Source organism: Cyprinus carpio, chromosome A1 (assembly GCF_018340385.1).
Source record: "Cyprinus carpio isolate SPL01 chromosome A1, ASM1834038v1, whole genome shotgun sequence".
Classification (NCBI taxonomy): Eukaryota; Metazoa; Chordata; class Actinopteri; order Cypriniformes; family Cyprinidae; genus Cyprinus; species Cyprinus carpio.
This window is the reverse complement of record NC_056572.1, coordinates 7,033,883-7,052,071: the sequence shown is the minus strand read 5'-3', so window position 1 is coordinate 7,052,071 and position 18,189 is coordinate 7,033,883. Positions and strand designations below refer to the sequence as shown.

The 18,189-nt window shown below is 36.8% G+C and overlaps 2 protein-coding genes across 6 annotated transcripts; one reads left to right on the top strand and one right to left on the bottom strand.

Annotated features, from left to right (window-relative positions):
- Positions 1-1,998: 1,998 nt before the first annotated feature.
- On the bottom strand, positions 1,999-15,125 carry LOC109081865 (kinetochore scaffold 1-like). 2 transcript variants are annotated; one of them, XM_042729799.1, is made up of 26 exons: positions 14,997-15,125; positions 14,640-14,693; positions 13,869-13,908; positions 13,652-13,711; positions 13,479-13,567; positions 13,334-13,386; positions 13,153-13,174; positions 12,877-12,917; positions 12,600-12,646; positions 7,505-11,560; positions 7,244-7,352; positions 7,061-7,128; positions 6,831-6,929; positions 6,641-6,756; positions 6,416-6,506; positions 6,189-6,305; positions 4,772-4,859; positions 4,585-4,668; positions 4,450-4,489; positions 4,233-4,337; positions 3,743-3,843; positions 3,584-3,649; positions 3,363-3,472; positions 3,071-3,192; positions 2,712-2,837; positions 1,999-2,204 (listed from the first exon to the last, which is right to left on the bottom strand). In XM_042729799.1, the coding sequence occupies exons 2-26, from the start codon at positions 14,657-14,659 to the stop codon at positions 2,108-2,110; spliced, it is 5,967 nt and encodes a 1,988-aa protein (XP_042585733.1). In that variant the 5' UTR covers positions 14,660-14,693; positions 14,997-15,125; the 3' UTR covers positions 1,999-2,107. The 2 variants fall into 2 exon arrangements, with proteins under 2 accessions (XP_042585733.1, XP_042585796.1); XM_042729862.1 differs by having other exon boundaries at positions 13,479-13,564.
- Positions 15,126-15,269: 144 nt separating this feature from the next.
- Positions 15,270-17,802, top strand: LOC109081867 (small kinetochore-associated protein-like). 4 transcript variants are annotated; one of them, XM_042729953.1, is made up of 8 exons: positions 15,270-15,413; positions 15,765-15,872; positions 15,980-16,006; positions 16,334-16,433; positions 16,605-16,719; positions 16,808-16,869; positions 17,042-17,116; positions 17,514-17,802. In XM_042729953.1, the coding sequence occupies exons 2-8, from the start codon at positions 15,781-15,783 to the stop codon at positions 17,643-17,645; spliced, it is 603 nt and encodes a 200-aa protein (XP_042585887.1). In that variant the 5' UTR covers positions 15,270-15,413; positions 15,765-15,780; the 3' UTR covers positions 17,646-17,802. The 4 variants fall into 4 exon arrangements, with proteins under 4 accessions (XP_042585887.1, XP_042586083.1, XP_042585957.1 ...); XM_042730023.1 differs by having other exon boundaries at positions 15,291-15,408; XM_042730096.1 differs by lacking the exon at positions 15,270-15,413 and adding an exon at positions 15,452-15,671.
- Positions 17,803-18,189: the final 387 nt, after the last annotated feature.

The window sequence follows — 18,189 nt, the reverse complement described above, 5'->3', positions numbered from 1 at the left end:
TGATGTCAGCTGTGACGTGGTAATAAGCACCATCCATGTCAGCCACAGCCAACTAGATTCCTCTTCATTCTCCATTTCCTGGACTGTGTCCAGATAGCATCATGATCAGAGAGCTGATAGTTTCAGTGCTATAAAATCACACTAATGCTGTGGGACAAATGATATGGACAGAGTAATTATAGATCCTTGAAGCAGGGCTGCCGATTGAGTTTTTTTTGCAGCTCACTGCTTTAGAGCCTCAACATGCTATGCAAATGGACATCTATTTATTTGCTTCATAGATTATTTTCTGTTCTCTATGATTTTAATGCTCTCTACTCTGGGTTAACTTTGTTTGCATCTTAAAGTGAAGACAAAAATAGACAGGGCATTATATAGGTTACCTTCACAAGGAGTCAGGAATCCATCAATCTTACTTGCACCCAAGTCAAAATCTGCATGTTGTTTTTCATTGTTAAAAAGTCTTGCTACATAAAGAGGCTTTTGCAAACGTGGTCAGTAATAACATTGCGCACATACAATATACTCTTAAAGGAATAGCTCACCCTCAGACCATTCAAGATGTAGATGAGTTTGTTTCTTCATCAGAACAGATTTGGAGAAATCTAGCATTACATCACTTGCTCCCCAATGGATCCTTTGCTGTGAATGGGTGCCGTCAGAATGAGTGTCCCAAACAACTGATAAAAATATCACAATAATCCACAAGTAATCCACATGACTCTAATTCTTGAAAAGTGAAAAGCTGCGTGCTTGTAAGAAACAAATCCATCATTAAGGCATTTTTAACTTCAAACCTTTGCTCCCAGCTAAAATACCAGTCCACTATCCATAACTGCGCACAGATCAATCGCTGTTTACAAATTAAAACAGTCCAAAATTGTTTTAAACAAATGCTGTCAGTTGTCCTTTTGATGTGAGAGGACAACAGAGGATGGACCTTTTCATTGGAGGAAGTGTTATTATGGATTATGGACTTGTATTTGGGCTGAAAAACAACAGATTAAAGATAAAAATGCCTTGATGGATTTGTTTCTTATAATCATACAGCCTTTCGTCTCACAAGACATTAACTGATGGACTAAGTTGTGTGGATTACTTGAAGATTATTGTGTTTTTATCTTCTGTTTGGCATCAATTCACTGCACAGAATCCATTGGTGAGAAAGTGATGCAATGCCAAATTTCTCCAAATCTCTTCCCATGAAGAATCAAACTCATTTACATGTTGGATGGCCTGAGGGTGAGCATATTTTTATTCTGGGGTAAACTATTTTAAGTCTTTTTGCATTCTTTTGCTTTTAATATTATTATTTTTTAACTGTTATCATGCTGCCTCGCAGGAGCATTCCTTAACTGTCATTCTATGCTCCACAAAATTTATTCGCTGGGATCAACAGAGGCCATCCATTTATCTCCATGCAGTACAAGTCTTGTCAAAGGTCAGCACCATTCCTAAAATCTTCTCCTGTGGTGTCATGACATTAAATCTTGATTACCTGACAGCTAGCTGGCAGTAACAAATGATTAGCTCTACACAATAGAAATCATTCCTCTGTTCACATCTATGTAGGAGATTGCTGGTTGGGCTTGAGGCCAGACAAGCCTTTTGAAAGATGACATACCATGAACAGTTGCAGTGTGTTGCCACCGGTGTTGGGAATAACATGTTATGGTGATTTAATTTACTTATCTTATATTCTTATAAACAGATTAGTTTCTGGCTTAATTGTATTAATTATGATAATGATTTTCTTGTGTATTGAGAAATCTGAGTGAAACAGAACATTAAATTTGTCGTTTTAAATGGAGCAACTTTCCCAACACTGATTGCACTATTCACAAATTTCTGTTTCTAAATCAAACCATAATGAACATCCATACCAAGGCTATCTTAGACTCTGTGATATCATACTCCAATAGTTGGATTCATGACTGAACAACATAAGAATCCAATCATAACAGGTCAAGAAATGTAAAGAATGCCAGCAAACTCGGTGTGGGTTGTGGCTACATTTTTAATTATTATTATTTTTGATCATACAAAAATCAATATAAACAAACATTTAAAAGACAGAAAAACAGAATAAACAACGAGGCCTGAGATCTTAGCACAGAAGGTCATCGTGGATCTTCTTGAGGACTTTTGTCAGGTAATTCTTGGCTGGTTTGACTGATGATATGATGTCTTCAATTTGACTCAACCTACGGAAGACAGCAAGCGCAAAACACTGACACAATATCAACACAAAATTAACATGTAAAACATGTAACATTATTGTAGCTGTTGGTGATATTTCCATTTCCATGTACTATGGACTGCATGTTGATGAATGATCTTGAGAGAAATGCTTCTGATTTATTCAGAATTTTGACACTCTCAGTACCCATGAGTACTGCATCTCGTCTACAGTATAAAAGTGAAAATTGGTTTGTGGTAGAAACAATCTTTTTGCTATAAAGTACTTTAAACAACTTTTATGTCAAAAAGACTGAGTTACAATTAATATTACTTTAATATTTTGTACTTGACACATTTTCTTTGAATGATTAGATGTGGAAAGCTATTGTGTTTCTCGAAATGCTGCCTAGAGACTATACAATATTTCTTTCGAATAACAATCCTGTCTAATGGAGGTGATGTTATCTTCACTCACAATGCATATGATAACATTTAAACTTGTGATCTAAAAATGTTAATTGCTTTCAAACCTTGTATTCCCCATGTGTTTTTTGAAGTCCTGTATGTGAAGTGGCCCAAAGGGATAGTCTGGAGTGACCATCAGACTTAACTCAAACTTCTCAAACGCTTTCAGACTAGAGAAGATGATATGGACTCTGAAAAAGGAAAAACAAAAACAGATGCTTACAGTTTTATTAATCAGTCATTATGATTACAAACTCTTTTGAAAGCAGGCTTCAAGTTGACAAATGTTTCAATTGTTTTTGGTCTTTTAGAGATTTAGGGATTAAGGAAATGTCGCAACTTGAATCTGTGCCACCCACACAAGCACCAAGGCTCAATATGCCAAGGAAGAGTGCATGAATAAAATCAAGTAAAATACACATACCGTGTGTCCATACAGGTGATCTTCAGGATGCGGAGCTTCAATCCTCCCCACTTCTTCAGCCGGTGAATCTCCTCACCCAGGAGCCTGAGACGACCCACCACCAAACTGATGTCATGAAGCAGCTGTTGAGAAAAGATCCGACAACACTGAGACTTCTCATCTTCCCGTCATACTTTATTCAGACTGGATCTTCTAAAACATGTTCACATCTTTGTAGCAAAATAATAATCTCTAATATTAAAGACACTGTAATGATTTCAATTAAACATGAATGTTTGCAGCATTTTCTTACCTCTGGTATATGTCGGGTTGTTGGGTACCTCTGTATCCATCGAGTTTGAGACTGAGCGTGTAGTGCAAGTAACTTGTGAACCATGCTTGCATGACACTGAGATTTTTCCACTAAAAAAAAAAAAAATCATCAGTGGAGGAAAGATATACAAAGTTGTTTTTACACATTTAAATAAATGAATAAATGAAAAGATAATAAAAAGTAATTTATTGTTCACTTACCATCCAGGTGCAACTGGAAGCTTACATCGATATTTCGCTCCACATCCTCAGTCATCCATTCCTTTCCTAACAGACAAGAGATTATTTTAAGCTAATGTTATATGTAACAATAATGATGAAGAACCATTAGGAGTCATTATAAAGCAATAATCAACTCACCAGCAGGTGTTTGCAGGTTCACCTGCAGATGCACAGTTTTGTGAAGGAAGGTAAACAAAGCCCCCCTCTCATCCATCGCATCAAGATGCCACTCATTCAAACTAAAAAACAAATCATCACATTTACATAGTAAAATATATAGGCTAGACATAGTGGTAAAATAATAATAACAATAATATTCAACATACTGAACCAAACATCTAGTATTTAGCGAAAATAAAAATGAGGAAACCATATGGGTTATGTATGGAAGCCACATTTCTGCTAACTTGTCAACAGTGCTAGAAAAGCTAGCAAACAAGTGATTATAATCAAGAGAGCTGTCCTCACAGGGAGCGAGCAATGTTGCATTGTTTGCTGCTCTTTAAGACAGCTGTGTTGATTGTAATAGTCGAGTTTTGTTATTGTCACTTGTGTGCTGCATTTGCAGTGTAGTCAGTTTGAAAGAAGTGCTGCTGCAATGGGTTTTAAACAAAGGGAAAAACAAAACCTGTTCAAGGTTGCAAGATGACTCTTAAGGCTACTGGATTCTCCTTGCAACTTCTCCTGTTGGCTCTCCAAAGTCCTCAGCTGAATCTCAAGCTCACCGATTTCCCTAAAATTCAGAATTTTAGCATTCATAAAAAATAAATAAATATATATATATATATATATATATTAAACATCTTAAACATATCCTACAGTGTTGATGAAAGAATATACAGTACCTCTCCTTCTCAGTGACAGCTGAATTAAGCTTATGTAAATCTATTAGTACAGAAAGGAAAACACAGACAAACCATTACATCATCTTTACTAGCTTCATAAAGCTATACAATTCTATAATATAGAAATGCACTTACCCTCTTCCTTGGCTTTTAAGGCTGGTCTGGTTTGAGGAGCATCAAGGTGATCTCCCATAATCATGGCCTCTACAGACGCAAGTTCTAGTATAGAAGCAGCAGTTATTTACATGCAGGTATTAGTATATGATTATGTAGTACTTCACTTTTTATGTTGCATTCAAACATGAAACAGAAACTTCCATACCAGTTTCTAAATCATTAATGCATCCATCCAAGTCTTCAATCATTTCATCTGTCTCTTTGATTTTAGATATCAGGCTCTGTTTTGCATCCTAAATGAATTAGAGGAAATACAGATACACAGCAGTTAAGACTTTTATTCAGTGTTGGTTTGCACTGAAGCTGTCTATAGGTTACTTCACTACTTTAATTAAATTAAAAGTTAATAAAAAGTAAAAAAAAACATTTAGCAGATAAACAGATTCAAAAATTACAAACTTTTCTTCTGGGAAAACAAACTGAAAATACTGATGACTGATGATCTTGCACTTACTCATTAAGTCCAATCAAATACTAGAAGCTATAAATCAAGTTCATGGCTGTGATGTAACTGCAGTCTAAGAGCGATTTCTTTTTTATTAATTAAACAGATTGTGTCCTTCATTTTGCCCTGCTTAAGGGGATACTACACCCCAAAATCAATTAATTAATTAATCACTTACCCCCATGTCGTTCAAAATTCGTAAAAGCTCTTTTCATCTTCGGAACACAATTTAAGATATTTTGGATGAAAACCTGGAGGCTTGAGACTGTCCCATAGACTGACAAATAAATAACAGTGTCAAGGTCCATAAAAAGTATGAAAGTCGTCATCAGAATACTCCATCTGCCATCAGATGTGCAATCTGGGTTATATGAAGCGACGGGAACACTTTTTGTAAGCGAAGAAAACAAAAATAATGACTTTATTCAATAATTCCTTTGTCAACGGTCTCCTCTGTGTCCGTCCATATCACCCTATGCTGTGTATCATCTGCGCCACAAGGATGCACTGTTTTATTTCAAATCAAAGATAAATACACATAGAAACAGCGCATCCTTGTGGTGCGGATGACACAGAAGAGCATACACAGCATAGGGTGATATGGACAGACATAGAGGGGACCGTTGATAAAAGAATTATTAAATAAAGTCATTATTTTTGTTTTCTTCGCTTACAAAAAGTGTTCCCGTCGCTTCATATAACCGAGATTGCACGTCTAATGACAGATGGAGTATTCTGATGACAACTTTTTATGGACCTTTCCACTGTTATTTACTTGGTAGTGTATGGGACAGTCTCAAGACTCCAGGTTTTCATCCAAAATATCTTAAATTGTGTTCCGAAGACGAAATGAGCTTTTAAGGGTTTGGAACCACATGGGGGGTAAGTGATTAATGACAAAATTTTCATTTTGGGGTGGAGTATCCCTTTAATTCCTGTTTTAAACAAAAATCTGTCCAAAAGAAATAAAAGTGTGCTCAATCAATCAATTTCCTAGGGTCTATGTATCAGAATTTCTCAAATCAGGACATTCGGATGACAAATGAAAATGTTTAGATTAAAGAGTAATTTGACTGTTTTTGAGAAATTATTAAAATAATAAAAAAAATGCTCTCACCTGTGTTGTTTTTATGAGCTCCGAGTACAAGACTCCTTTCATTTCATGAGAAAGTGCTTTGCTTCTCTTTCCAAAGAAAACTCTTCGCTCTTTCAACTTGGAGCCAAAGATTTTTAACTGAGGAAAACAAACAAGCATGTAAATTTATCTCAAAGATGAACAATATAAGGTATGATTTTAATGATTTAACGTAAGATGACCCAGTATTGGCTATGAAAAGAACATACTTGCTCTTCAGAGAGAGTACACATCTCTTGCTGAAGGGCTCCATTGATGCATCCCAGTGATTTCTCTTGTCCAGGCATCTGTTCTTTAAGTCTATGAGGAAATTTAGTTTAAATTTTTGTATAATTTTTGTCAATTAAACACACACACACGCACACACACACACACACACACACACACACACACACACACAAAAGTGCAGTATCTTAAGCTAAACTGGCATGTACCTCTCTACTATCTCTGTGAGATTCTTACAGTCTTGCTCATATACTCTCTGCTTGGGGTGGTATATGTATTTCTCTTTGAGCAAATCCTCCATGGTGCGGGTCTCTCCAGCTCTACACTGAAAAAGGAAAGACGTGTTAAAAGCATCACATTATGTTCACAAAGAGAACAAGAGAAAGCTAGACCACTTACACTGTCAGGAAGGGCACTTGGTCTAGATCTGTGGATGACAAAGTTGATACCAAAGTGGCTTAGGAACTCATTCACTGTGATGCTTCCATCCTCAAGTTTCTGGAAATAAAAGAATGAGAAAACCAACTATACTTTTATATTTTCATAAATAGTGCTTTCCCATGCAAAACATGTAATTTAAAATCCTTTTAAATATGGGCGATTATATGAGTGTGTGTAAATACTGCTACCTTGTTGAAATCAAATACGTGACCCAGTGTCCCATCCATATGAGAGTCAAACTGTGAGTATCTGAGAGCTGTAAAACAGATCAGATTTTCGTTTACACATATACAACATTAAAAACCTTCTTAATGGTTTTGCAAAGTGCATAAACATTTCACTGTGTCTGAGAATTGACATGAGTAACTCACTGGATTCAGACACTCCTGTATCTTCAGCTGCCTTTGCCTTGGGATTCTGAGCGGCATGCCTTGTTAAATTACCTTCCCACTGTACAACAGCTTCATGACAGTCAAGGCCCTGAGGAGACAGAATCTCAGGCATTAGCATAATAATGCACGACAATGGAGCCCACGCTTAACACTTTATTACAGAACAACCTCTAAGCATGTAGCAGGAAATACCAAGCAAACAAAGTATTAAAGTGAAAATTAACAACATTTTGTGCCTACCATGTCAGAAATGTAAGCTTTCTTGGTTAGTTCTGCAGTAATAGGGTCTTCCTCTACCTCTGTATGTGGCCTTTTAAAACATGGACTCGTGCTTGTGCCTGACTCAAAGACATCATCCTCAAGAGGCTCTTCATTTTTAGGGACAGCCAAAGAACCATCCAGCTCATCTTGCTTGTTAATTGGCCAATTTTCAAGACTCCCTGACAAGTCTTCTTCACTGCTCATTTCAGGGAACTCTTCTTCATTAATATTGACTGTTCTGCAGTTGCTATTTTGTTCATCAACATCAAAATGTTTCTCTAGCTGGAGACATTGTAAATCATTAGTACTTATGGTCACAGTTTTGTTAGGAGTTACAGTTGTAGCTCGTTTCGGTAGTTTTGGTACAATACCACCCAATGACAACCTTGATGAGAATGCATTCTTTTTAAGACTAAAAGGTGTGGTCTTCTCATTTTGAACAGACTTATTTTGCTGCTTGACGTTAGGGGTGACATTTGAAGTTGGCTCACTGGAAATTTTCATTTCACACTGCTCTTTAAGGGAAGTCTCTGGGAGGGAACAAGAAGCCAGAGGCGCAGTTGTGCTTCCCATCACCACTTTTTGCTCTTCCTGGATACGTTGTGACATGCTGTGAAGCTCCATTTGAAAGTCTGCTAGACTTCTCCGTCTTGCTTTTGCATGCTGCAGTTCTTCTTTAATAAAGGAATCAACAAGAGACTGATTTGAGGAGGAATCTTCAAGTTGGACTGAGCTTGTACTCTGCTCCTTTTTAGGCCAAAGTGCTTGACCTGCCTCTTTATTTCTAGAGCCACAGAAAGTCTTAATATTTGCTTCTTCTTTCTCGTTAAATGAAACACTTTTCTCAGTTTCAATGGGCACTGTAAGGACATTTGTAACCTGCATGTTGCTGTCTTCATCAGTCGTCATCACATCGCTTAGATGCACCATTTCGCAATTTCTGTCCACTTGCATGTTAGCTGCACCATAGGATATTGCCTCTGTGTTGTTGTGTTTAAGGTTTTTGCCATCAAGATCAAAAACATGTCTTGAGGGAAAGACATGGTTAATAGCACACTTGGCAGCTTCACTCACCTCATTTTGTTCTTCACTTGACACTGTGCATCTAGAAACAGATGTTGATGCCCAAAGTGCACTTTCATTTGCTTTGATCTCTATAGCATTTTCTGCCAATGTGTTTTTTGAGTCAAATGCAATCGTGTTGCATCTTGTTAGTTCCATTTCATCATCAACACAGGGAATAGCTAGATTTGATGCATTAACTTGACATGTCATTTCCATGCAGTCAGACTCATACTCCATTTGACAACTTTGTGCTGGAGGCAACAGCTTTCTCTCATGATTACGTTTCTCATTGGATACAAAGCTGTTTAACACGATATTCCCGGTGTGTGCCTGGGTTATCTCCATACCGTCAACATCAGGACTGGAGGATGTATATAAAAGGTTCAAACTCTTCCTCGAATTACTGACTGGTCTGGACCTCTTGCAGTTTTCAGCCTCAAGCACAACAGTCTGACATTGTGTCATGTCCATATCATCAGGGTTGGAGAAATCAGTCTGACGGTTATCAGCTTCAGTGTTTTCAGGATCACACATCAAGGACATCATTCTCGCTCCTGACTTTCTTCGAGTCATAAAAGCTTTATGCTTTTGCACACTGACTGGTGCCATATGTACCTCCGTCATCTCCATAGGTTCAACCACAGTAATTGTTTGATTAGCAGAGGATGGCACTCTTCTTGTACCTGTGATATCCACAGCACTCCCTAACCAGGTGCGGTTTGAGTCAATGTTAATAGTGGTGCATCTAGTCAATTCCATTTCATCAGGACTTGGTGGAGAAATCCCATCAAATGTACATGGTTGGCATGTCAAGTCCATACAGTCACTCTCATTATGTTGAGCTGATGTAATTGTAGCAGGTATCAGAATGCTTTCAGCTCTTTCCTTCTTGGAGGCTGAAAGAGCATTTAGCATTATACGCCCTGTGAATGCTTGAGTCATGTCCATCCCATCACTGCCTTCAGTTCCATATACCGATGTACGGGGCCAGCTCTTCCTTGAGTTGCTTAAAGGGTTGTCTCCACTGACCTGCTTGGCCTCGAGAAAAATAGTTTGACACTGTGTCATCTCCATCTCATCAGAATTTGCAGTTTGGGCTATCGGGAGGTGGCCTGATTTGTTGTGATCCATTATCACTCGATTCCCAACTAAATCAAAGCAGGGCATCTTGTTTACTCTGGGAATTGGATGCGGAGTTTCCTCCTTCAAGCCTGTTGTATGATCATCTTCTCTAACAGTTCTGTATAAAGGTACAAGAGGCAAGCTCTTCCTTGAGTTGCTGAATGGTTTGTTTCCACTTGATGGTTTGTCCTCGAGAACAATAGTCTGACACTGTGTCATCTCCATATCGTCAGAATTAGCAGTTGGAGCAATAAAGTTGTTGCTAGATTTGTTTCGATCCATTATTTCTCCATTTCCAAAAGAATCAAAAGTGGACATCCTGCTTACTTTGGGAAACAGAGCTTCCTCTTTTTCTCCAATCGATATATCTAGAGCCCCAGTCATCTCCATATCATCCGAATTAGCAGCTTGGACTATTGAGACATTGCTCTGAAAATAACCAGCTTTGTTTTGATCTGTTGTCTCTGCATTTCCCATCACATTTAAGGAGGACATCCTTCTTACTTTGGGAATTGGAGGTTGAGCTTGCTCCTTCATACTCATTGTGTGGTCTTTTTCTCTAACAGATACATCAAATGTTCCCGTCATTTCCATATCCTCAGAATTAGCAGTCTGAGCTATTGAAAGATTGCTCTGTAAATAACCAGCTTTATTTTGATCTGTTGTCTCTCCATTTCCACTCACATTAAAGGAGCAGATCCTTCTTATTGTAGGAACTGAAGGCTGAGCTTGCTCCTTCATGCTCATTGTGTGGTTTTTTTCTCGAACGGATACATCAAATGCCCCTGTCATCTCCATTGCATTGTCATCCTCAGAGAAATGATGGGATCTGTGATTCAGAGCAGCCTGGACATTGCGAGTGATATTTTCTGTAACTTTAATGTTGATTGCAGCAGTCTGGCTCAAAGTGAGCTCCATGTCATCTGGGATGTTTGAAAAGGCAGATTTCATAATTGCAACACTTCCTTGATTTTCAGTAACAGAGGGTGTAAAAGGCTGAGCACTATCTTTGTTTTCAGTTACAACAGTGTGACACTTGGCTGCCTTTACATCGTCTTCAACAAATCCAACACGGGAACGTCTACGCTGAAGTCCCTGCGGTTGTTGTGGGTTACCCTTGTCACCTGGATGTTGCTTCATTAAAAAAGCCTGGACATTGCGAGTGATATTTTCTGTAACTTTAACGTTGATTGCAGCAGTCTGGCTCAAAGTAAGCTCCATGTCATCTGGGACGTTTGAAAAGGCAGATTTCATGAATGCAACACTTCCTTGATTTTCAGTAACAGAGGGTGTAAAAGGCTGAGGATTATCTTTGTTTTCAATTATAACAGTGTGACTCCTGGTTGCCTCTACATCGTCTTCAACAAATGCAACATGGGAACGTCTATGCTGAAGTCCCCGTGGTTGTTGTGGGTTACCCTTGTCACCTGGATGTTGCTTCATTAAAAAAGATGGCACTTGATTCTCCTTATCAATTTCTGTGCTTGTATTGGCTGAACAGAAGACATTACCAAGCTCATTTTCTGAATTTCGGGGCTTAATGGTGTTTACAGTGGGTAAGCTCAAACTGGCAAGAAAAGCACTGAAGTCTGAGTCATTTGCAGCATTTTTCCTCTCTGCTTTTGCTTCATGTGGCAAACCCTTCTGATTTGCAACATTCAGATCACCACGTACCATCTGAGCCATGTTGATGCTGAAATCTGAGTTTGTCTCTTCTTCAATTTCATAATCCTTATCGATTGTGATTGTGTGACTCTGAGTAATATCCATGTATCCAGTATCCTCTCCAAGCAGCATTGTTCTATCCACACAGTCATCCTGCAAGACTGGATCTGAGAAGAAATTCTCCTACAATTTGAGAGAGAAAGGTCAAAATAATCAGTGCATGTCAAAACAAGGTGTGTATAAAAGACCAACCCTCTATATTGTAGTTAATCATTCGCATATGCGACTAAATCTTCACTCTGGGCGACTAAATGATGACTAATATTGGCCAATGGCTAATAAATTCTCTAATGCCAGTGTGTGAGTTGGAGGCTAGTACAAGTTTAGCACATATATATTTTTACTTGCTGAACACACTAACTGAGCGCTTCAGAGTTTCACTCTCCGTCAAGCGATCTGTGCTATTTTTCAGTTCATCTCAATGGATGCGCAGCGCACCGGTGTTTGTCGAACCGTGAACTCTAGTGTAACGCTGCACGACTCGCCGTCGTTTCGGAGAGAGCGAGATAGTCTTTCTTACATGCAGAATTGACGCGTTACATGTATACGATATTCTTTGTTGTATTTTCCTGTCAAAATAACCTTTCCTTTGGATTTTTTCAGCTTTTAAGAACTGCCGGGTTTTCCGGAAGTAGGCGGAACTAATGCACAAATGGCAATCTCATTGGCTGGTGCTCACCTATTATCGTCCCTGTTTTGATTTCAGCGAATCAGTTTGAGCGAACGCACACAACATGATTAATATTCATGAATTCAGCAGCTCATTAATTTTAAGTGTGTTTAATACTGTTCTTATTAGTATAATTATAATCATAACAATAATAATCTTATCATTATCACATTTATTTTACCCATCATTTTATTAAAAAAAGGTGGATTACAAAAAGTGGATATAGAGAGATATATTTAGTATATCTGTCTGGCGAGTAAACAAAAAAATTTACTAGCCAATGGCGATACAATTGCCAAGGTGTCCATAGAGGGTTGAAGACATAAATACAAAAACTCAGAAGTAGTTATTGACAATCAAACACTGTATATTCACACACTCCAAACTGAATGTCTGTGGCAGCATATAGTTACTTTTATCAAGGATGTCATAAACAGCAGATGCCTAAAATTCATAATATTTTTGATGACCTGGCCTTAGATTAGTACTTACATTATGCTGGGTCAAATAAAGAGGAGTGTTCAACAAAGTTTCCAGGCCTGAAAAATATGATTTAGTGGTTCACTGTCTGATTATGAAAATCAGGATCAGAATCATTTGCAGGAAGCAGGAAATAACATGCATGAGATCAGTAGATTGTGTTATAGTGAAAAACATTTATACAATAAAGTCAACACAATCCTATTTTGAATAAAACCACTTGCACTGTAAAAAAAAAAAGGAGAACAATTGGTCAGCAATATTTGACATTTTTCCTTGAAAACATTACCTTTGATTTGGTTGCTTCCCTCATCCACAAAACGCAGAATCCTGTCATTAAATGAAAAAAGAAAGTTACAGGTTTTCATAAAAGATGTTGGTCACCTTCCACCCCACAGAACAAAAATGAAACAATAGCTGTACTGGCTGCAAGTGATTGGCACAAAAATGAAAGGGTTAAGTAAAGAAAACAGCTTGGCTCAACAGTGGAAAAGTGGCTAAACATGTTCAAATTGAACAGCATATCAGTCAGAAAACAAATGAAAAAATATAAGCCATTACTTACTTTTCATTTGGTCTATCGCCTGCTGAATTTAACAAAACACAATGAAGTAAATAACAGTGTGTAAATGTTTTATATAGGAAATATTTAATGCTTTTAATTTGACATAACTGGTTCATATAATCCTTAACTATGAAGCACAAACTACTTCAGGTAACATGTAAAAAACAATTAAATTTCTTACCAACATTTATGTTTTGTATGGAAGCCAGAACAGGAGATTCACTCTTTGCATCACTGCAAAATTTTAAACATCGTAAATGAATGATTTTTTACATGTAATTTTTGTTTGTATCTTCCAATCAGTGGGACGAAATCAGTGCACTTACTTTGTAAAGACTCGAACATTATTTGTAGTGGCAAAACTCACTCTTCGTGAATTTCTCTTCTTCTCAACAGGCTTAACAATTTCCTCCTGTTAAATATAAAAATAGAAAAAGACATTAAAAAAAAAGAAACAAAGAAACAAATTATATTCAAAAACATTCAGTAACTTAATCACCTTTTGTTCCTCTTGCTCAGCCCCATGTATTTTCATAGATGTTCGAGGAGCTTTTAAAATCTGTCAGGGGACAATCAAGAGGATCTATTTCATGTTTTGGGACATTTAGATTTAAATTTAATAAAATTAAGAGGAAAGGGCTCAACACTTCTTGCAGTCTGCAACAGAATATAAGTGGGACACCTATCAAACCTAATCACCTATCATGTATACATACCGAAGAAAGTCTTCTTCTTGAAGATTTTACTGCATCATTGCTGGAAAAAGTGGCAAAGATTAGTTATACAAGTTGTTTTTTGATAAAATATTATGGAATTTACCTGGAAAGAAATCCATTTACTTATTAAACATGTACAGTTACATTTATTCATGCTTTTATCTAATGCAAATGAAGAACATCTAAAGTAACTTTACAAGCATGTTAATACATAACAGTAACTAATTAAATTATCAACTCGAAGCAAAAATCTATTCTTATGTATGCTTATTTACATATATATGCAATTACACAATCATTATAAAAGTAATTACAATGTAAAAGAAAGGTCCATTAAAAGTTTATTTCCACAAGTTGCAACAGTCAGTGGCTTATAATCTTATTTTATTATTATAAAAGCTGATTACAAGCGATCTGATCTGATTCCAGACATCACGGTGTGACAGAAGACTAACGTTACTGAAGCCTTAACAAATATTATATAATATTTTTTTAGGGGTGAGGACATAAAAACAATAGTTCTGATATTTGCATTTAAGCAACGCGAATGAAAATGTATTATTGGGGAATCAAAACTTTAACTGAGTTCTGTCTTCAGTTTAAAGACGGTAAGTAAAGTTACAGTAAAAAACATCAAAGAACATTTGAACATGAACATGCGCAGACCGACTCAAATCATTTATACAGAATCAATAAGTGCAAGACTGCATCATTCATCCAAAGCAGCTTGTCGAAAAAATACAGATAACGTTACACTATATGACAACTTACCCAAGATTCGGCTGCTCCATCTTCAATGGAACGTTACGTGAATAATACAGCGTACTAAATAAAAAAAAAAAAAGGTGAGAAATACCATACTTGAAATAAAAAACTATTTAAGATGGTTTGTTAAAATTACACCAAACATACGACATTATAGCAACACTTCGGTATTTCCTCAGGAGTGTTTTAACTCTGTGTGTGTCTGTCTGTCTTTATCTGACTGTCAGACGAGACAACCATAGGCTCATAACAACAACAATAGCATTACACTGAAGATAAAAAACAGCTCTCGAATTTAAAACATGTCTTACTTCCATAAAAGACATATATGTAGTAGAATAATAAATTAATAAAGCGCAATACCTAAATGTAATTTCCCTCCACTCGCTGCTTGTCTTTTTTTCTTCTCAAAATTTGAACTCAACCGCCGCGTCTCTTCCTCACGGCGCACTCAGTGACTTCAGAGATGACGCGCTCCTCTCGCGTCCTCTAGTGGAGCGGAGGATAATTTTTTATCAATTTAAATAAAATTAAACAAAACAAAACGCATTCTTTAACTAACCTCGTTCGGATATATTATCGGTTTAAGAATCTTCCAACGATGTATATATTTTATATACATACATTTATTTTCAACGTTTAAACAAATCTATATTATAGATCAGTGGTCCGGATTTGGAAAGGAGGCGGAAATGACGTTGTTTATTTTGAAAATTCATGGCGCTGAATCAAATCGGTTCTTTTAAAACGTTATCAACAGATCCATATTAGCTAGGTGTGGTAAGTTTATTATACATTCACACTTAGTTTTAAAACCATTTAAGTTACCGTTGATTTACGATGTGAGATTTTTTTTAGCAATAAAATCGCATGGCATTTATGAAAAGAAAAATGTGCAGTTTAATTACATGACGAGACAGAAGTGTGTCATGAACATGATGCCACCTTATACTATACTAAAAAGAAAATTAATACTTCTGTGATCAACGAAACATCATTTCTTTACATTATTACGTTAATTGTGTTCATCTAATTTAGGTAGGCAATGTTTTAGATTCTAATTTTCTCTCATCTGCTCGATCAATATTTTTCTAAGATATTAAAGCAGTAAATGTGATTCTGTTTCTCCAGAAAGCTGCATTCAGACATGAAGAGAGTTCAGCTAAAAGACACAGCGATTCCTGCACAGTCCAGTGTGGCATCCAGAGCAGCACACATCAAGAACGACACTGACAATAAGTGGGCATCTTTGTTTAAAGTTTTTAATCATTTTCTTCACCGTAAACAACTATGCTTATTTATGATTCTTATATATGAAATAAAACATGGTTTATTTATTTTTTCAGGAAGAACCAGCACAGGTCTCTGAAAGTGTAAGTACCAACTTGTGATATCAAATTAAAATGTATATATAGGGCTGGACATCATATATCGAACGATATGACCATGCGCATCTCGTCAGTAATGAACTCGATATAGCGTAGCTTCTCAGTGAACTACGGCTCTGTGTATTAACTGCAGCTCCATTTGAAAGCAGGTGATGGGGATTTACCGCTAATCATGGAACCGGCATTACTTAAAAAACCAAAACGTCCATACCCCCCCAGATCATAACAAAAACAATGTATATATACTACTAGGATGACACTACTGTATAGTCTGTTGGAAAATGTAAATGCATGGTACTTTGATTTTCTCAGGCCAACCACAAGATATGGGCAACAAAATGACGTGAGGGAGCAGAATAGAGTCCTGACTGCAACAAATGAAGACCTGCAGAGACAACTTGAAGAAATGAAGGTGATTACACTAATTATGCATCTAATGTGTCGCTTAAATACATTTACTGGGTTTTTGTTTGTTACCAACATGTGTGCAAAGTGCAGAAGAATTATTCAAATGGCGCACAGTGTTTTTTTTTTTTTTTAGAATGTTGTAGTCCATAGAGACAAATACATTTATGTTTCTTAAGGAACTGTGACTAAACTGGAGCACCGGTGCACAGACCTCCATGGAGAAAATCAGGAAATTCAAAAACAGCTGCGAGACTGTCATGTCCTCCTTGTTGCAGAAAAGCTTGACCCAGGTTAGGATTTATTGTAACTTTGTTAGATCGACACGTGAAGAAGAGCAGTACTTTCTGTTAAGGAGTAATCTAAACCCCTGTAATTCAGTTTCAGGGGAAAAGTTGGGCCAGACAGCACAACAGAAGGAAGAACAAAGAAAAGAAGTTATGGTAACACATTTAGTTTTCTGTATTTGTATATTTTTTATATTATTATCACAAATGAAACTGAATTCTGATCTATAGCATGCTTTCCTTTGAGAATCCATCCTGCCAGTGTTGCAGGACTAATGTTAAACCAGAGTCAGGGAAATTGACCATTTTATAAATTTTCTAATGGTAGACGGTTTCTCAAAATCTCCTGACTGAGCTGAAACTGTTTGGTGAGACGGCACAAGAGCATGCAGGAAAATTACTGGTGAGTATCAGTATTTTTATATATATTTTTATATATATATATATATATATATATATATATATATATATATATATATATATATATATATATATATATATATTCAAAAATACTGGGTTATTTATCCTGATTTGAATGTCCTGTGGCACTGACCAGACATTAATACAAATGTTTCACTAAGACTGATTTATATGAGGATGCAATTACACACATTCTGCTCTGCTGGGCTAGAGGCTGTATAATTCATCATAACGCCAGGTCCACAGCTGATAAAATATTAATTTGAAATGTTCTAATCATTCTAAATGTTATTGAGTGTGCCTCTCCAAAACTACTGGAATAGGGCATGACCTAAAACGGGTTCAGTGAGGATATTGTCAGTTTCTGTGAATACTTGTAGGAAGTGCAGAACATCATGAGGGACCTGACGGAAGCGCATGAAAAGCTCCAGCAGGAGAGGGCATTTTTCACACTGGATGTGGAGGAAATGGAGAGAGCTTTGGGAGAGGCAGAGAGACTCTTGATGGAGTAAATGAAAGAAGCTCTTTCACTGGCCATAAATACTGCAATGCCACATGGTGTTGTTCTGAGATCTGTCAGTCTGAGAACGAAACATTGGACGAAAGTGTAACATACATTTTTTGAAGAATACTATTTTTTAATAAATATGAAGTGCTTTACGATCTGAATGCTTTCTGTGTTTGTCTGCTTACAAGTTGAGATATTAAATTAACAATTTTCCTCAACCTGTTAAATTTCGAAGCACTTGCTAACTGTTTTATTTTTTAATTATCTGTGCAAACATTACCTTAAACATGATTAAATGCTAAACTCACTTCAACAAGAGACATGCCTCTCCTTTACATAGTTTCGTGCCTTATCTACTTGATTGTATCTGAGACCTACAATGTGATGCCAGCTGTGACTGATAGTTGCACTATTTAAGCATGGTCCAGTTTAATGTGGAGAGTTACACCAAAATGCACTTGTAACATATAAGGTAAACCAAGCCAGTGAAATGTACCTTTCTTCATTCAGAGGGAGTTTTCTTTATGATGCAGCTTTCACGCGTCTGT